Source organism: Lytechinus pictus, chromosome 15 (genome assembly GCF_037042905.1).
Source record: "Lytechinus pictus isolate F3 Inbred chromosome 15, Lp3.0, whole genome shotgun sequence".
Taxonomy (NCBI): domain Eukaryota; kingdom Metazoa; phylum Echinodermata; class Echinoidea; order Temnopleuroida; family Toxopneustidae; genus Lytechinus; species Lytechinus pictus.
In genome coordinates this window covers 18165353-18186875 of record NC_087259.1, presented here as the reverse complement: position 1 = coordinate 18186875, position 21523 = coordinate 18165353, and the positions used below count along the sequence as shown (strand labels likewise).

General features: G+C 36.0%; 1 protein-coding gene across 1 annotated transcript; it reads left to right on the top strand.

Annotated features, from left to right (window-relative positions):
- Positions 1-616: 616 nt before the first annotated feature.
- LOC129277366 (NXPE family member 3-like) lies at positions 617-6710 on the top strand. Its single transcript, XM_064110550.1, has 2 exons — positions 617-2820; positions 3173-6710. Exon 1 carries the CDS (start codon positions 728-730, stop codon positions 1715-1717), a length of 990 nt encoding a protein of 329 aa, XP_063966620.1. The 5' UTR covers positions 617-727; the 3' UTR covers positions 1718-2820; positions 3173-6710.
- The last annotated feature ends 14813 nt before the right edge of the window (positions 6711-21523 follow it).

Genomic DNA, 21523 nt, shown 5'->3' with positions numbered 1-21523 from the left:
AAAAAAATTATTGAAGTTGGGCAAAATTACAGATCGAATAGTCGTTTTACATGTAGGTGGAACTCAAGTAAGAAAAAAAGAGCATTGGAATAAAAAGGTGACAAACCTAATATAAAATCAATAAGATTAGATAAACAATAAAGGGGACTACAAAAAGTGCTACAGTTGCTAAAAACAATAAAGATGCATTTAAATTACATTACATTACATAGTTGAACAATTGCAAAAAGTGGGGGATTTGCAACTGTTGGTATCTTTTTGTTCTAGTAAAAATAAACTACATGTAATATTCACACTAAAATCAACTACATACTTTCGCCTTATAATTATTTTGTGCGTTTGTATATACACCCCCCCCCCCCTCCCCCGAAATTGTGAAAACGTCAAAACGTACAGTTTTTATACGAAAATTTTTCACAAAATTCACGAAAAGTGTGCATCAAATCCTTCAGTTTCACATTATAATATGCAAAACTCCCCATTGACAAGCTCGGTTGCTTCGTTTTCACACTTTCGCGTTTTTCCGAAAAAAAATCACGCATCCTGCCCCCCCCCCCCAAAAAAAAAAAATTATGCATACGACCATGTTCTGATTATGTACTTTTACACATGCGTCGGACTCGGTCTCGGACTCATCACTGAATTAATGTGTAAACATTTGCGGTTTGAACTACTTCTTCATTTTATAACCTATTCTCATGAAATTTGGCACACAAAATAGAGGTATATGCCTAAAGATGCGCAAGACTTTAAACTGATGGAATTTCTTTTCCTGACTCACTCTTTTTTTAGCCGATGCGTAATGTGTGCTTCATTTCATCCCCATATTCTAATGAATAACCTAACATTGTCACACACTAATAGGTCGAACAAAATGCTCCGTGGTTCGGTAAAGTCTGTGAGAGTGATCAATGTGAATTCCACTCAAAGACCCATGAAAAGGATCGAAGATCTACCAGTTTGTACACTAGGCTACAACAGCGAGCAGCCAGAAGTTGCGGGCTACTACGAAATGGACAATTGGTACCCTCCAACTTGTCAGGTTCGTCGCTTCAGAAATATGGCTAAAATGAAGAAGTGTTTCAGAAACAGGCAATTCTTCTTCTTTGGTGATTCCACTATACGACAGCTACACGAGTACTATCTCGATACGCTGAAATTATCCAAATCTTTCCTCGGAGAGGAGGGGTCTGGCTACACAGGACCAGTTTCGGGCCGAGATGTGAGCAACAATATAACGAAATTTTTCGCTTTTCATAAGTATCCCGTTGGCAAACAGAGTTGGACCTACGACAAAGATTTGGAGTATATTGCGACGAGGATCAACAACCTTTCAAGTTCCGGGTTTCCGGTGGTAGTTGTTTCTGTTTGGGCGCACTTTGAGTCGGCTCCTCCTGTGATTTATGAAGAAAGGGTCCGGGGAATAGTACTTGCCATGGGGAAGTTGCTTGACAGGAACAAACGAGCTGTGGCCTTATTTAAGAGCGGCAACACGCGACAAATTAAATCATTGGGCCAACATGCTTGCTGCAGTGATTGGTACGCGAGAGGCACTGAAGAGCGCATGCGTAAGATCATCTTTCGGGACAAGAGGATTGGTTTCATCGATGCTTGGGATATGACTCATGCGCAGTTATTAGCTGATGATGCTCATCCCAAAGGCTCTCATGTTGCCAACATGAACGATCAACTTCTCACGTTCTTAGGATGCTCCTGAAATGATGTTCTGTATTCATGGTATTGTTCTGTGTACATATTGATATACCTTGCCGGATAGTAAACACAGGACGGTTGTCACCTCACCTCACCAGGCTGAGTCCATCTACAGTTGGATTAAGCCCTCTTCATGATCCTTCCATGACGTTCTGTTCTGAGCCACAATGGAAAATAAGATGTACACAGTGTGAATGATAAACACAAAAGCCTGTATTGTGAACTCTGGATTTATTTAAACTCTAGGGCCGTTTCATAAAGCTGTTCGTAAGTTAAGAGCGACTTTAAAAACGACTGGTGATCCTTTCTTGTGCTATGTGATAGATCCCATGTAATTGATTTATGACCTAAGAACATGTTCCAGTCATGCGTAAAGTTGTGCGTAACTTTACGAACAGCTTTATGAAACACCCACCTGGGGGCCGTTTCATAATGCTGTTCGTAAGCTATAAGAGCGACTTTAAGAACGACTGGTGATCGTTTCTTGTGGTAAATGACATTTTCATTGGTGATGGTTTAGCGCGTTAGAAAGGTTCACCAGTCGTTCTCTATGTCGCTGTCACATTGAAAATACATTTTATTTTATTTATTTATTTGTCCTTTTTTTAGCAAAATTATTTAACCTTATCTTGTACTCTAGCAAGGTTGCATAGAGACAGGAATTTGATTTTACTCTTCAATGAGCAGAGCTTCTTTAATTTAGGTTGCCATCGATGACCATAGCTAATTGAAATAGTTACTTTTGTCCAGGGCAGTGGATTTTTCCATGCCGTGCTTGGATAGGTCCCTTTTGTCCCAGGTAGGGATCCATTCCTTTTGACCAGCTGCTTGGGATAGTTTAGGGCAAGGGTGTGTGTGCAGTAGTTTTCCATTAGGTTTTGGCAGACACCATTTTTAACTTTGGTGAGCACACAGCTTATGTGCAGTTCTGAAGCCAGTAGAGAAATTGCTATTTTTGCTTACCATTCTGACGGCATATCTCTAGGCTTTTTTTCTTTTGGAGCAGCCTTATTTTCCAGTTTGTGAGCTGCTAATCTTTATTACCTGCATGAGGTCAGAAAGCAGTATTTAAATCATTTTTTTAGCCTGTTTTGCTGAAAGTCATCGGTGAGTGTAAATGACTTTTCCATCCTTAAATTTTGTTATACAAACAGAAAAAGGAAGAAGAAAAATAACATGTATAATATAATGTGAATTAAGATGTGATTTATTGTGATAGTTTTGTAGAAATCAATATACATTTTCTTGGGTTTATAGAGACTTTAATGTTGTTGAAAAGTTACATTTGAAGTTGAAGCTTATACTAGTTAGTAATCAAATGTTTGAAAAAGTGAGATAAATAAATGTATAAAAGTCAGACAAGTTTGAATTGGATTTATAAATGCTATTTACAAGTAAAAGAAGAAATATTTGTTTTAGGATATATTGTAGAAAGGGTTTTGGTTTATTTAAATTTTAGATGGTGCCAAGGTGGGACGTAATTCCCCGAGACTTCTGGTTATTGAAGCCGAGCACTTCCGAAAGTCGCGAAGGACGCCGAGATTCCCCGAGAGTAACCGAACAAGACTTTGGTGACGTATACACGTGATTGTTTGTCGAACTGAAGCAGGAATATATGAACTATGAACACTGATGAGAATGATAATCTGATGGACATTAATAGTTTAGAAACTTGATTTTATAAGGGAACTTTCAATATATGTTGCTTTTTATTTTATCTCCTTGACTGATGTTGAATATAAATACTTGTGTTTGTGGATGGATCAATACAGGATCCTCACAGTTAATGTTAGTGATGAGATGAGGCAAACGATGGTTCAGAGGAATAAACGAGAGTTTTTGAAAAACTCTGATGATAACAGTGAAGTTGAGATTATATTTGAATTTATGATGTTTTTGGTGAAATGGTAAACTGCATGGAGTTCGCAGTATTGTTTGAAAATGAAATGTTTTATAATGATATGTGATTAGAACAAAGGGTCGAGAAGCTTTTGACTTAAGTGTTATATTGGTTATATTATATTTGAATGTGAGTCAGGTTATGAGTGGATCAGTACAGGATCCTTCATAGTTAGAGTGAGTGGTGTTATTGAAAAACAAAACAATTATTTTGATGATATGTTAAAGATAGACCAACTTTAAACCAGGTCGATCAAAGGTACATTCAGTTGTAAAGATATATATATATATCAGTTTTGGGTGTCTCGAGACAAGGTAAATTTGAAGTGGAAATAAGTGATATCTTTTTGAGAATCTACATTGTATTTTTTTTTGGTCCTGAATTTTATCAGAAAGAAACCATTTTTATTTCTAATTGTAAACCAACAAAATTATACTGAAATAAATTGTAAATAATATCATACTGAATGGCACAAGTTTGACGTGAGTTTTATTTGAGTATATCCATGTGACAGTCGCTCTTAACTTACGAACAGCTTTATGAAACACCCGCCTGGTCTAAAGTCATGTCTAATAATGGTGATATACAAATTGAGACACAAATTTCTTATAATATGTTTACAATGTCAACCGACACTAAAACCATGGAGAACTGTCTTGGAAAGAATCTAAATGTGTGCTTTACTCATGGATAAAGCCAACTGTGACACAAATATCTTATAGTATAGTAGGTTCAGTAGATCATTCAGAACTGTCTGGGAAAGATGAATATGATAGCTGTCTCTACCATTCGCGAATGAGGATATATCAGCATAAGGAACATCTATGTGAACAAAATGTCGACCATTGACTTCCTATAATTTAAGCAGAGTTGGACCGTGCTGATCTAATTCAAACTAGACTCCAGGGGCGGTATTCTGAACATTGTCTTTTCTCCATATTTTATCTTTTCTCAGAGATATGACAAAATCGGTATTCTGGTGGATGTCATAAATTTTGTCACAAAAATTGTCATAAATTTTGTCTCTTCTCTTTAGCGCGCACCAAAAATACGCGGCTTTAAATTCGCGTAATCCTTTTATACAAGCAAAAGATATGACAAAAGTTATGACAGGGGTAGCAGTCATAATTTTTGTCATATCTTTTCGTACCAAATAACCCGATACCCTGCCGACTGAATGTCAAGCATATAATGATATTATTTAGATTAGATTGTGGTATTAGTGTCACTCATCATCCATGACAATTTTCAAAATTATTTTTTCATGGTACAATTAGTTAGGCCCTACATATTAATTCCTCCTTTTTTTTTCTCTGTTTTACCTTTTTCTCTTCTAAATCATTCATAGCTCCATGTCTCTCTATGTAATTAAGCGCATCAATGTACGCGTAGTTGCGCGATGCCAGCAACTTTGGGGATACGCCCTACCTGCCACGGGGCCTTCTCTCACTGCACTGGGATCTAACGATGATTTTGATTGGTTTGCTTCCGAAAAGACGGCGGAAACTTAGAGAGATATGACGACAGGGAATCTTCTTCTTCTTCTATATCCTTCCTCCGCTGTATCGGAGATCCGCAGTTTAATACTGCATTAATATTAGCGTTACATATTTTGACGTGAGAGTAAGGTAGACCGAGAGAGGTGAATCTTATGCAGGAAATTTAAGACAAGTAGGTTGAGGTCATTTCTGGAGGAATCTGTTAATTCGACGTCAGGTAGAAACAGGACGGAAACGGTAAATTGTTGAGGTTCTTGATCATTGAAATGCTCAGAAAAATACTGCAGTTCCTCGTCTTCTTTTATTAAGTTTAGAAGTGTTTTCCTGTGTGTGCTAAACGCTGGGCATTCTCCAACAAAATGTATGGTAGGGGGTCCTAAAGCTGCGCGGGTCCTAAAGCTACGCACCACTCATCGCGCATACAGTTTTTATGGCAAATAAGCACTCTGTGTGTGGAACTGTGACTGCAGAGTGACGAACGATTCCTATTCAATTTTTTCTTCAGAGGCTGCAGTAAAATCTCTAAATGCAGAGAAACCAACAACTGTTTGGAATTTTGGAGTTATATTCGCTTAAATTTCATTTTATCCTATAATAATATGAATGTATTTTAGAAATTGAGGCACAAGAAATACTATTTTTTTGCATGATAAATCGAGTGCGTAGCTTTAGGACCCCTTCTACATCGGGTGGCGAAATCAAGAGGTGTTCGGAAAACTCGGCGGGATTTTCGTATTAGTGAGTTTTGCGATATTTTCTTCTTGGTTAATGATCTTTAGAATGTTTGCCACAAATTAGTGAAAGATATTTGTTGAAATATTAAAATTGAAATATTAAAATTGGGGTAGTTTTTATTGTTTGAAAACAAAGTGCGTAGCTTTAGGTCCCCCCATCATACAACACTTTCCAGTTCGGAGTGGCAGAACTTGCAGGACTTTGTGGCACTTTGATTCAGAGACAATAACCTTCTATTCGTTGGGTATTCGTTGGGTATGTATGAATAGACAATGTTCAGGATACTGATTTGTGACAATCATAGCGGTGTCACATCTCGGAGAGAAATGACAAAATTTATGATAATTTTAGTTATGACAGTGTTCCAGAACACCACCCCAAAATACGGGAAGCAGTGACTATATAACCACAAAAGGGGGAAAAATGCCCCTCATTGTCGCAGTTGAATGTATTTCATCACATTAATTATATTGGATAGCTCAGAATGGAATACCAGAAATTAATATTGCAAGAGTTTTGGCAAGACAGCACCTCCGCAAACATATTCAAGAGTGAGGTGCAACATGTCAGACTATGTTAGTCTGCATTTGTTTGTAAATATGAAAATATTATATATATGTTGGCTTTTTTTACCACAACTTCAACGGTGGATACTCAGCACTCAGCATTCAAGTCCACAATACAGTACGACAATACACCACAGGTGGTATGTACTTATATAGGAAGAAGAAGAAGAAGAAATATTCCACGAATCGCAGATGAGTGGAATGTTGGCACTAACGAGTGGAATATTTCTGGTCAGGATCGAGGGCTGTGATTACAAAGGTTTGTAAAAAAAAAAAAAAAGATTGATTATTTACTGATTGCTAAAATTGGTAAAGACTTACAACTCTTGTCCATGGGTTTTTTGTAATTTCTTTGTTTACCTCTTATTTGACCTAAATTGCTACGTCAGGAAAACTGTTACTCATAATCTGAATGCAGATAGGCCTATAGAGGTGGAAAGCTACGCCAAATAGGCGGTAATAAAACATAGGAAAAGATAGCCTCGAGCTGTAGGTTTCATTAATTCAAGTATGCGGGAAAGCTAACCATGACATCCGCATATGATGAAATGCGTAATGTGAAGAGCAACAACGAAAAACAGCCAGTTTTTCTTCCTACAAACCTATGGAATCAAAACGCTTCTATTTCAGAATGACGTCACGGTCTTGAGGCCGAGGTTACTGGCAGCGATATACGGATAATTCAAGAACATAGCCAATGTATTGCCAAAAATACCCTTCATGACAATGAACAACCAAAAAGCCTTTATCGGAAATTGGCGAATCAAAAAGGCAGTTTAGTTGTGGACTGTGGACAAACGACATCTTTGCAATTTTTCGTCTGCTCCGAATCTTAGAACGAAACTGCTGTTCTGGTTCACCAATTTTCGACAAAAAAAGCTCCCAGCTGTTCTTTGTTTTGTCGAGTTTGACGGGCATTTTCAATATATTTACTGTGTTCTTGATTCCTCCGTAGGTAACGGAACGAAAACTTCCTAAAGCCTAATTGCGAAGTTCGCTAATTTGAGTTATTTTCCTATATACGGTTATGCATGTAGTACAAAGCAGGAGAAGAAAGCTAAACGAAGTAGCTAGAAAAAAGCAAGAAGTGTATAAACATGAGGGTTGCAAGACGTGTAACTTTTATACGTAACCCATTGTTATTCAACTTACTGACACACCACATCATGGTCGTCTTGCCTGCCCGCCCCCACCCCTTGACAAAGATCAAAACATCCTGGGGCCCGTAACACAACGGTTAGCGATTGATCGTACGCTTGATTTAATGACTGAATCTGAATGTACATCTTGGTCAATGCAATCAATCGTAAAGATATTCTTCTACGAAGCTGTGTGCTACGGACCCCAGGGCCCCGTCTTACAAAGAGTTATGATTGATCCAATCAATCTTATCTCGTTGGAAAACCATCAATGTGGTAAAAAGCCTTGCAATCAGACACGGTTCTAACATGTGAGAAAAACACGAACACTGCATTTTACTGTCATTTTTGGTGTATGTTCTTTCCTACAGTGTCACAATTAATATTTAAATGCTTTAGTTCTTTGACTAAAATGTACCATTTAAAGCTATTGCACTCGATAAAGTTACATCAACTTAATTCGATGGAGCAATACATGTAAAAAAGGTAATCACACCAATGTTTGTGCCTTGAGGGGTGTCTTTTTAATCACGAATATCCAGTACTCCATTTTGTTAGATGCATGTTTAAACCATATATTAAATGTTCACTTTGTTACTTGCCTTTTCTTGTCGTTGTTAATAAAGCGACGGTGGGAAGATCCTCCCGAAACCTGCATTTCTTTTTAATAATTTCCTTTTTTCGTTGCTGTAAAAATGTAATTATTTCACACACCCTAATTAAAAATAGCACAGAACACTTAAATATGACAGTTATTTTGAGAAGGTTAAAAATCACCTTGCTTTTAATGAATGTTTTCATGTATGTAAATCAGACGTAAATTGAAAAGTATATTCATTCAAGTACATTCATTGCATTACATTTTAAGTAATTAGTAATTAAGTATGATTTCGTAATATAAGTCAAGCAAGTTAAAAGTAACTGAATTTTCTGTATACATAGGCCCTATATTTTCTTAGAAATGTAATAAATTAAAAAATTCTTAAATTTTTAGTTCGTAAGTCATTCGGATATGTAACGGAAATAATGTTTATTATGTCTCATGAACCTGTCCACAGAGGATTATTCTATTGTTACTGGGGGTGCTGGGCATTGTCACAGCACCCCCAGTTTTTTTTTTATTTGATATCACTTTATTGAAGTCACAATAGAGGAAAGAAATATACAAGTAAATACAAAGACATAATAGAGATTAAGATATGCTCAGGTCATGACGCATTACTGTCGATGCAGGGCAGTAAAATAAAACTTAATGTACAGTTTCGATGTAACAGGTACACACCTTATACATATAAAATATATTAAAAATGAGTATGTGAAATGATAAATAACAGCCAAAAGTTAGGGTAAATATTAGAAAAATAGAGAAAAAGAAATATACATACACACACATATATATTTATACTAGGTTTACAAATAAGCATAAACAAACATCAGGAGTAATTCCGACCACAGTACTAAATCTGATAGGCCTACTATTAAGATAAAAGAAAATTATGGATAATTAAACAAACTGTATATAATCTCATCAATGTCAATATAATATCTAAACTTCAACGTGTACATTATAGACTTAGAGAGAAGAAAGGGAATGCAATAGAAAGGAAAGAAGGAAAGAGAAAGAGGAATGGAGATGGAATGAGGAGAGAAGAGTTGGGGTATAGATAGAAAAAGGAGAGAGAGAGAGAGGGGAGAAGAGAGAGAGGGAGAGAGAGAGAGATGGAGAGGGGGAAAGAGATCGGAAATTATGAACAACAGTTATTGCTCCAAAAGATTGTAGTCGCCCCAGATGGATTCGTCCTTTGCACAATATATTGAGAAAGATGAAACAACCGCCAATTTACTCAAATTATCTCTAATCGAAGAATATTTTGTATGTCTGGCCTCAAGAAAAGAAAAGAAAGATTTGATTCGTTGGGTGTTTTCTTTGGAAAGAAAACCCCTTGAACCAATTTCAATTGCTAGGGAATCTACTCGGTAGCCATTATTCTCATTGTCGGTAATCAAGGCAGTGTACTTTTCTGTTTTGTATTGGTGCGCTTTGTCAATTGCAAATTCGAAAGGGACGGTTAGTTCTAAAATTAATAATCTTTTGCTACGTTCATTTAAGATACAGAGATCTGGTCTTCAATTCGTTTGCGTGCATGACATGGGGATGGTCGAGGCCGGAGAATAACCATTCATGTTCGGGATGTCGTGAAAGATTTGCAGTTCGTGTTTATCAATTGTGTTTTCTGTAGCCAGACGTACAAAGTATTTCAAAATATTGTTATGGCGCCATGTATAGCGGATTGTGAGAGGAAGGTAGGGCAGCTATTCAAGACATGATTTAATGTTTCGAGACCTTTACAATATTTACATCTGTTTGTAACAGATTTACCCCATCTAACCGAATTAGCTCTAGTGTTGGTTGTGCCGGTTACAGAATTTATGAGGAATTTTAGCACTCGTACAGGTAAGTTATACATTATACTTTTCCAGATGACAATTGTCTTCTGTTGACAGGAGATCCAGAAACCGACCTTGAATAGTATTATTTTTACATGTGAATGCCAAATCTCACTCACTTCTTGAGTGAGCAGCTTTTTCGCTTCTGTTTTCTTCCCTTGTTCGATTTGAGAATATACTCGACGGGAACGAGAAAAGAAATGGGTTAGGAAGAAATCAACTATTGTTAAATCTAACACTGTGTCAGATTTAACAATAGTTAATTTCTTCCTAACCAATTTCTTTTCTCGTTCCCGTCGAGTATCCAAACAGTGATTTACATTTTTGTCACCCTGTTCTCTCATAGTTACGTATGAAAGTGTATGACATTCTCTGTATACATCTGAGATATTCGGAATGTTTAGAGTAGACCATTTGGCATATGTATAAAGGCCAACGTCGCGGCGGGAGGCATACCGCGCCATTTCTTAAGATAAACGTTTGAAACTGAATCCAAAGCTAAACAGTGAGAGTGGGTAATATAATTTACGGTAAGATCAAAGCGTAGTGATGGCAACAAGTATCGAGAGTAAACCTTTAGTTTATATTCATTACGTATCAGAGAATCAGCTATATTTTGCAAACGAGTTTCAAGTTTATTTGAAATGTACGCATGAACGTCAGAAGAGGCGAGGTTTTTGGTTATTACAGACCCGAGAAATTTGTGAATGTCATTGCCAATCGAAGACACTTGCTCTTCCCCAACCATGAACTCCAGTTCGTTGAACTTTCCAGATGTAAGAGAAAGAGAGCGACATTTTGAGGGTTTTAAAGAAAGTCCCATTGATTTAATGTGCTTGTCTATCTGATTTAATAACCTTTGATGTGTTCTTTTATTATTAGATATCAGGCAAAAATCATCAGCAAAAGGTGTCGTTATGATCCGTTTTCCACTCAAATCGTAACCATAAGCCGAGTTATCCTTAAAAAAATTAATTATTGGATCGAAACACATAATGAAAATTAATGGGGAGAGTGGGTCCCCCTGAAAAATGCTCTTCCGAAACTTAAACTCGTTTGAAATCCAATCTTTAGTAATTACTCTTCCAGAAAGTGAGCTGTACAAATTCTTCATGTATAACTGAACAGAATTAGGAAATTTATGTCTTTGTAACATGTAATGAATAAGATCGTGACTAACCGATCCAAAAGCATCGGCCAGATCGAACCATGTCACATGTACTGTCCTAGATTTACTTTTCGCAATAGATATTCCTTCGTGGCCAGGTCCATGTTATGTCTACATATTAAGAAATGTAAGGGAAAAACACGAAGGAGTAAATTATTTTCACAGGGAATGAGGGTTAGAAGACTCTTTGTCCCAGTTCAAACACCAGTAACATTTTGTGTGAAAGGAAAATTGTATTTTCCAATCATAATACTCTATATCGAATATACTATAACGATTCCCAAAATGAGATGTTATTGAGTTGTGTTTTCTCAGGTGATTTGGATGCATGCTCCTTATTGTATGAAAATCTGTAATCCATCAATTGATTTCTGTCCTAATAAACCATTTATATCATATAGCATAGGCAGATCCAGGTGGTCGAAGTGGCAGCCCCGCCCCCCCCCCCCCCCATTTCTTGGCGTCGGAAAAAGGAGGAAAGAGACAAAATGAAAAGGATATGAGAGAAGAAATTGGGATAAAGAAAAATTAGGAAAAATGACAAATAAAATTGCGATTGCGCTCTGCACTCGCCTTGCCTGTATTTAATGTAAAATGTATTTTGTTCACGTTTATTTACAGAGCGCTTTCAAGTTAATGATCACACAAAAATTGTTCATTTCGAGTTTTCTACTTTAGTTAGATACGAATCCTGTTTAATACTGCAAACAATGCTTAGAATTACCCTTTCCGGATACCTATACAAAATTTTAGCTCGCGCTGTGCTCTCTTATTGAGGTACGTATTATGTTCATTATATTCTCTACAAATAGTCCTTAAAATATTACCTGTTTTCAGGTCAGTTTACTATAAAAAAAATATAAAAAAAGAAACTGGTAGCTCTTCGCACTCACATTATCGGTTCAAAAAAGGAACGTGTGTCCTGTTGTCAGTGTTGTGTATATACTCTCGAGTTAAGTTTCACAAAATTATATGTTTTTATGGCATTATACACATGCGGGGGCAATATAATAGTACGGTCTACTTTAACGTCATCCCAATATTTTGTCTTTAAAAATGCAATAAAGCTTGTGGAAGAAAAATGTCAAGAAAAAATTATAAGTAATCGCTCTCTTTATGAATAATATTATTGAAACATTAATTTGAATAGTAAATAATGCATCCCACCACAGTATATTATAATTAGAATAATTATTTATCATATAGTATAGGCCTACAAAGAAAAATAGTTTCACTATGTAAATTCGCCGGATTTTTTTGGAGAAATTAAAAATTATACATTTTTGGAAAGGTTATTGTATAAGGAATCAGAATAAAAATGTTTCCATTTGCGCCTATACCTATATGGCCGCCACCTTGGATTTGTTTACAAAATGGCCGCCAACAATAGGGTTCTCGACTTCTAAGAAGACTCTGGCTCCTAAACCACCATTTATGGGGTCAAGGAATCTGTTGGTATCAAGAAAGAAAATCATTTTAATGATATTTTTTGTCTTTTCCTAAGTATTTCCAGACTAAAAAACACATTAAAGTCCAAATTAAGTGTTGCAAATTAAGCGACCTGAACATAAATTATGTACTTTTCAGTAAGGGAAATGTTAAGCCAATGTGTCAAACATGCTTTTTATAATCATTTATAATGTGTTTCAGGTCACATGAGAAAGGTCAAATGTCACTTAGGGTCGATGAACTTCGACCATGTTTGGGTATCAACTTGAAATCTTAACTAATGTTAAAGTCTTTGAAATGTCAATATAACCTACAGAGCTTTCTCCAAAGGGGGGAGGGGGGGTATTTTTATTCACATTTTCCCCGGTCGGCATCTCAAAGCTGATTTTTGTTGGTTTCTTTGAAGAGGTAGTCTTATACTTCTTTATAAACAACTTGGATCACTTTGTATGAGCCCTAATTAAATGATGCGAGCTAAAATTTTGGGAAATTTCATTTTGTCCTGAAAATTGAACATTCTGAGCAACGTTTGTGATCATGAACAAGATATGTAATTTTTACATTCCTACCTAAAAATTGTTCCTTTTCTAAGCATGAAGAAGATAGGTATGTAACTAAACAAATTATGCGAGAGCGAAGCGCGAACGGGGGAAAAAATGAGATTTAAATTTAAAAATGGGACACTATATTCACATTTTTTAATCATGAAAAGAATGAGTATTTTTCTACATGAATAATGCTAGCGCGAAGCGCGAGTGCGAGTTGATATATTTTTCTGATATTAAACTGGATAATTTAAGCAAATAAAGAACAAACTGCGCGTGTCTCAATAAACTTGTGCATAGTCGGATCCAGGGGGGTCCGAGGGGCCCGCCCCCCCCCCCCCTATTGGCGGAGAAAAAAATGAAAAAGGTGGAAAGAAAGAAAGAAAAAAAAAGGAGTAAAAATAAGATGAGGAAGACGTGTGAATAAAATAAGGTCAGGGAAAACTTGGAAAACAATTTTTAAAGATATTTCATGTCACTATATTTTGAAATTTTAGCTCGCGCTTCGCGCTCGCATCGTCTGCTCATAAGGCTTATATAAATAGCTTTAAATATCAAGTTTTTAAGTCAATATACAAAACATATTTCAGCTCGGACATCGAGCTTTCTTTATTTTGCTTGATTTACCTTTTGATTTTTTAAAGTGCTCTGTCTGTTTTAAGTTGTGAATATCAACATTTTGCAGCTTGCGCTGTGCGCTCGCATTATTTAATTTACCAAGTAGGCCTACCTATATATCAATTCTATAATACACTAATTAAAATCCCGCATATATGACAGATTATAAAAAAAAATCGGCTCGCGATTTGCGCTCGCATTATTTGTTAAAAATATATCAACCCATGAATGCTATTCATGAATACAAAGTGCTTAAAATATCCAGTTTTCAGGCCTCAATGTCAACAAATTTTACGCACTCATTAGGCTTATTATTACTATAATAATACAATTTTTAGGAATTCCTAGTAACTGACTTGTCCCCTTTTCAGAAAGGGATATCGACAAGTTTAATATCGCGCTTAGGGAGAGGAATAGGAAGATAGTCATCATTTTCATATGATGACCTTAGGCCTAGAATGTCCCGATCCTATAGGTCAAAATGATAATAAAATATCAGCTCGCGTTTCGCGCTCGCATCATTTATTGAGTGTTATCCACATCCACCTCACAATTTCCCTACACAGTGCTTAAAATAGTGCTTAAATTGACCCTTTCCTTATGGAATATCAAATATTTTCAGCTCGCGCTCGCATAATTGGTTTTCATGATAAAAAATAAAATGTATTCAGAATCTGTCTAACTCTTTAACACGCGCACGCATGTTTATTGAAATACGCAGCTTGATTTTTATTCACAATGTGCTAAAATTATCCAGTTTCAGATCAGAATATCAAAAAAATTCTGCTCGCGCTTTGCGTTCGCATTATTAATGTAGGAAGATACGAAATTATACCCATCCTTTTTCATGATTTATAAAACATGAATAGAGTGTGCCGTTTTTAGGTTTGAAATCTATTCTTTTTCCTCTCGCGCTTCGTGCTCGCATTAATTGTTTGTTTATATACCTATACCGTTCATGATTACAAAAAGTGCATAGAACGTCATTTTTTTAGGTCGGAATGTCAAAATTTTCAGCTCGCGCTTCGTGCTCGCATTACTTATTCGTTGAAATATGTATCATCTTAATGGCTAACTGCAAAACGTCTTTAACAGGTCCCTTTGCGACAAGGCCAGAATGCATATTTTTGCTCGCGCTTCGCGCTCGTAGTAATTTTCTACAGGTTCACAAACATTGCCCAGAATGTTCAATTTTCAGGACAAAAGACATGAAATTAAAAAAAAAATTAGCTTGCACTTCACGCTCACACTATTCAAACAGGGCTTGTGAGATTATTATACATTTATGTTGTTTATTAGAATAAAGCTAAGAAATGAATGTTAGGACATGGGCGTTTTGGCCCCCCCCCCCCAAAAAAAAAAGGAAAGGGATAAGGGTGAAATATAATATCATTTTCCAAATATTATGTCAAAATCTATCACGAACTAGGGTTTTTGTAATAAGAATGTCCAAAATTTTAGCTCGCTCGCTCGCAACTTTATATCAATTTTACGCGATTCGGCATATCGAGCCCCCTAAAAATTGTTGGCTCCTTACGCCTCTGGGACAACGCCTTCAAAGAAACAAACAAAAATCATCTTTGAGCAGCCGATCGGGAAAATATGGGTAAAAAAAATGTCGCCCCCCCCCCCCCCCTATTGGCGGAAGCTGGATCCGCCCCTGCATGTGTGCGAGATGCGAAGCGCAATCTGTTTTTCTTTTCTTTCTTTTTTTAGATTTAAACCTAGAATCTGGGCATTCTAACCATATATTTCTTTCATTATGAAAATTAAAAGTATCTTCTTAAATCAACAATGCGAGCGCGGGCTTAAAATTGTCGATATTCCGATCTGAAAAGGGGCAATTTTTATTGTCATCATATTTATCTTTCTAAGCGAGGGCTGAAAATCGTTGATATTCTGACCTGAACCTGCTGAAAGAGGGACATTTAAGTATATGGAATTCACTCAAAAGGATATTATTTCATAATCTAATAGGCCTGCGAGTTTGAAGTTTGTGGATATTAAGGCCTAAAAACTTGAAATTATGAATACGATTGCATGGATGGATTAATATATTATTGTGATTAATGTGAGCGGCTGAGCGCAAAATGATAGCCGAAAGATTTGATAAACTGACACTTATCAAATTGATGACAATGCGAGCGCGCAGCCGCGGCTAGCTGATATAAGTTCTGACAATCACACCTAAAAAGGGAGATTTTGAAGGAAAAAAATATGGAATACACGAAGTGATTAGATACTTCACAAATCAAATAATCATGATAATGCGAGCGCGCAGAGTGAGCTGAAAAAGTCAAATATTCAGATCACGAAACGAGACATTTTTCAGAGCATCTTTTAAAAATAAATTTGTAAATCAAGCAAAATAATGAAAGCTCGATGTCCGATATCGAGCTGAAATTTGTTTTCTATATTGACTTCAAACCCATATATTTTAGGCCTCATTTCAGCCTATTATGCAAGATCTGTATCTCAACGAATACACGTAGGCAATGCGAGCGCGAATTTTCGTTTATAGTCAGATAGTGACATGAAAACTTCTTTTTATTTTTCAAGTCATCCCCTTACCCTCGTTTATTCACTTTTTCCTCCTCTTGTTTTTCTATTCTCTATTCACCTCTCCTCTCTTTCTTTTCTTCATTCCTTTTTTTCTTTCTTTCCTTTTGTTTTAACTTGGCAGCCCGAGAGGAGGGGGTAAACCACTTAACCCCCCTCCCTGTAGATCCGCCACTGGTATCTTCGCATTAAATGTTTGATTCGATCGGTTATGCCCCCCACCCTATGAAAGACCCTTACGTGTAAAATAACGTCCCTGACAATATTTAACAATGTCTTTGCCATAAGTCTACTTTCGGAGGCCTACAGACTCTACAGTAGGAGATCCTGGGGAGGGGCAGGGACAGTGCCCCAATTTTTTAAATACTAAAAATTGCCCCTTTAAAGAAAAAATGCCCCGTTACATGTCCAGTGAACCTTCTAGAAAGACCCGGTTAATGTATAAATTCTTCATTTCCAAGGGGAGTCCACACTTTACAAGCTTTGCTTTTTAGTGGACCCCCTCACTTCCATTTATGCTCAATATTATACTGTTTATTATACTGTAAGAATGCTCGTCTGTAAAATTGTATTTGATTGGTTTTACTTTATATTACTTTGTATTATGTTTTGAATGGAAATGGAATAAAGAATTGAATTAATGATTGCCCTTTGCCTTTGTCTCAAAGTGCCCATTCTCGTATCAGATACGTTTCCCTCAAACCCGCTCTTTTCAAGCTCCTGACTAAAAGCCGGGAAAACATTGCTCAGGTTTATTGCCCCGTTAGCTCTTTATTTTTATCTCATACTGAAATTCCTCTTGCTCCTTTTCAGCTCTTCATCTTTCTTCTACCTTTTTTTATTTTTACAGTTTGTTCAAAATGTTCGGTCTGTTAATGTATTTAAGGTAATAAGCGTTCTTTCGTTTTTGCGGGGCAGCGAAGCCACACCACGAGGGGGGGGGGGGGGCTTGCCCTTAAGAATATCGATAGAAAAAAGGTTATCTTTTTCAAAATGAAATTTTCCCTTTGTGTGGTAAAACACTTGTTTCTTTAATCTGCGCTTTATTCGGCCTTGAATTTGACCTTCTTTAATTTTTTTTCGTATTTCATATGAGTTTGAGTTTATTTACTTAAGAACAATAACGATAACAATGTGTTAACATCACAGCACAAACATAACTATTCTAGTATGATGTAATTGCTAACATTATAAAGGATAAAATTAGAAAACAAACGATAAATCTGAATACATAAAATGTGACGTGCGTGTATAAACCTAAAACAAATGTTTTAACATTTTTTTAAAGATCCCAGTCACAGTTTCCAATATTGATAATCTAACAAAAAGATACGTATATGGTTGAATGTTGTTGTTAAGAAGGAACCAGAAGGTAGCACAAGTGCTAATCTAGACTGATTCCTTCAAATCTTTGGTATTTTTACATAAAAGAAATACATGTGAACAGTGAATAATACTATAAACGTTGTTTGAAAAAACACCACGTTATATAAAACATATAATTAGAATTAGAGATTATCTAGAATACTCTTATATTCTATTGAAATATTTTCTATTCTCTTATCAGAATTAAACGTCGTATTGGATGTTCAGATAAAGTTATTACGTGGTTTAATTCTTATCTCAATGAAAGAACCCAAAGAGTAGCTGTACGAGGCACTCTCACAGATGAGCAATCAGTTTCGCTAGGAGTACCACAAGGGTCCGTCCTTGGGCCGCTCCTTTTCTTAATATACATCGACGATTTGGTTCATACCTGAAATATTGTAGTATTACCATGTACGCAGACGACACCACATTAAATGTTCACAGTACGTCTGCACAAGATATTCAATATAAGCTTCAAGATGATATGAATTCCTTAAAAGAATGGTTAAACGTAAATAAACTAAAACTTAACACGGATAAAACAAAGTTTATGTTAATAGGGACACCCCAAAAGCTATCTAATATTTCTATGGAAAATGTAATTATCAAATTTAATGGAGATGTTATAGAATGGTGTAAAACGATAAAATGTCTTGGAGTCATAATTGATCAACACCTATCTTGGTCATACCAAGTTGAAAATGTATGTAAAAAGGTGTATGCCAGCCCAAGTATGCTAAGAAGGGTTAGGCCTTATGTTGACCAAAATACCCTCAAGACTCTATACCTATGCTTAGTCCAATCACACCTTGATTATTGCTGTGAAATCTGGGGGTTGCGTTTCAATATGCACACAGATCATATAATCAAACTTCAAAAAAGAGCGGCTAGATTAATCCTAAAATGTAATTTTTATACCCCCTCAAAAGAAATGTTTCGTGAACTCCAATGGCTTCCCTTCAACGATCGCGTTACCTATTTTAAGTGTATTTTTATGTATAGATGTATCAATGGTCTGTCATCGGAATTCTATCGTAATGTGTTTACTTTTGCAAGTGATTCTCTTTGTTTTAACACTAGATATGCAGCAAAAGATAATTTGATCACCCCAAAAACTCATACCGAAATTTTTAAACACTCTTTATCTTACTCAGCGATTTTACTTTGGAACAACTTGCCATTTAATTTGAAACAGTCAAAATCTCTATCAATCTTTAAACAGAAACTGAAAGTGCATCTTTTTAAATTTTAAATTGTATTATTGCCTTTTAATTTGAAATCAAATTTTCTATGTCTATCTAATTTATTTTATTTATATGTATTGCTTTGTATGTAATTTGTTAATTAGTATGATATGTTTTTAAGGATGCCGTATGCTTGCTACTCTGTTTTCTGTTATGATATGAGTTAAGTTATTTAGAATATTTCTGTGTATATTTCATATGTATTTAAATGTTTTTATACTTGTTTTTATCATGTATTCCAGGGCCCAACGGGAGACCAGTTTATTGCTGAGTGGGCTACCCTGGTTAAATATGTTGAAATGAATAATAAAATAAATAAAATATTTAGGTAAGCAAATAATTCCTTTCTGAAAGTGTTCCTTGATCTCTTTTCCTTTAAATAATTTGGTATACAATTCCAAATTTTTGATCCCATGAAAGAAATTGAAAACTGGCCCTGTGTGGTTTTGCATATTGGGAGATATAATTGATCAGCATCTTTACTCCTTGTAGCATATTTATGGTCTATAATCTGACAGTACTCAATTTGAGAATGTTGAAATGGAGAGGAAGTGAACTTTATATACATTTAAAATATTCAATGCTTTGAACAGGGGATCAGAGTGGGCACCTCTTGTTATAGCTCTCATTGCCATTTTTTGGGCCAAGAAAATACAATTTAAATTGGTCTTATAGGTGCTCCCCCACACCTCGATGCCATACGACAGGTGTGGTTGTATAAGTGCCTTATACCATTATATAACAATAACAAAAGGCTCCTTGGAACAAAGTACCTGAGTCTGAACAAGATACTACCTACTTTTGAGTGGATCATTCTGTTTACAATTTTTATATGCGTGTCCCACGTGAGGTGCATGCTTATCAATTTGCAGTCCAATAAAAGATACATCATTCACCTAAAACAGTTTGGTCCCTGCTATATCAGGGGAACCTGTTACATTTACTAATCGCATTTTGCTCTTAATTATCATATAATTAGATTTACTAAGATTGATTGTAACTTTGTTGGAATAACACCATTGTTGCACCTTATTCAACTCCACATTTACTTCGTTCATATCGATATCAGTCTTTCCAGCCTCAAAGGTGTGGAACAAATTTGAGTCATCTGCGAATAACTTGAAGTCAAAGAAGGATGTCGAGTTTGGCAAATCATTTATATATATAAGAAACAGAGTTGGATCAAGAATTGATTCTTGTGGAACACCACAATAAATTTTCATGTGCGGAGACATGATGTCTTTCTATTTAACAAACTGAGACCTGTTGCTCAAATAATCCACAAACCATTGGAGCGCAATTCCACGTATTCCATAATGAGACAATTTTTTAATTAGAATATCATGGTTGATGGTGTCAAATGCCTTTTGAAAATCAATAAAAACTCTTAACGTTATTGTAAAATATTTCCTTCTATTTTCCTCTCAGAAATTTTGGCAGACGTAGGGGGGTGCTTTCAAAGGGAATGAGCATAGGCGTACCCTAAATAACACTGACTTGGGGGGCGGGACACGTTCCGGACCTCTCCATCATATCTGATAATATGCCCTACTATCAACCGCGTAGCCAGGATTTCATTTTTGACATGTTGGAGGGGGCGGTAAATGCACGCAAAGCGTGCCAACATTAACAGAGCTCCCTAGGGGGTGGGTGCAGGGAGGGGGAGTTTCCCCCTCCCGCGCGAAGCGCGAAGCTTTTGGTGTTTCATAAATTAAAATGAAAAGGAGCCGTCTCTCTTGTCTCTAGTAATTATATCAGCTCCGTTTCAGTTGACTATATTGTGATTTTGAACCTTGTTTTATGAACCTTGTTTTCAAAAGTGATTGTGAACGCACAGAAAAGGAATACAATGGAGGAAATTAGAATAATAATAACCCCAAGCGAAGCGCGGAAGCTAACTATTTATCAATTTTTTTGCCATGAAAAGGGTCCCGAGAAAAGGGTATTCTCAAAGATACATTGAATGCTTTCCTTGGAAAGATCAGATTTGATTACAAACAATTCAGCGACAGCAGTGCATATCTTTAACTCGCAAAACAGAGGAGAATAAGTGTATATGCCAGGAGGAAGATATTCCTCCCCGCGCAGAGCAATGAAACTCTGAAATTTCAAAGGGCGGACGTTTCATAAAATACAGATATCTCTAATACCCCACGGCTCTAATTCAATTGATTTCCAAGATTATTAAACTTCATTACAAGGAAAATAGTGCGCAAAAAGTTGAAAGTTCTGTGATTTATTGAAATTATATTAAAAAAAGGATGCCTAATTTCTTTGACTTATCCTAAAGCGCTTCATTTTGAATTATAAAGAAACTTAAGCGTCATTCAAAATTTCAAACTGAGGGCGCAAAACAGGACAGGAGATGAATGTGCAGGGAAATGACATGAAGTTTAATAGAATTTGATAAAAAAATATTTTACCTTTTTATTTAATACGACACGAATTTTATACCTTCCTCTTTTTAAATTAGGAACCTGTTTGCCCCAAATTATGGTTGTTTAGTGATGAGCTGAAAAGCGGGAAAAGTTGATTTTATGGAGGTGACAGCAGAAATTGATATAAAGATTTT

Coding starts and splice junctions, on each gene's coding strand:
- LOC129277366 (XM_064110550.1), top strand. CDS start 728: ATGCCTAAAGATGCGCAAGACTTTAAACTGATGGAATTTCTTTTCCTG.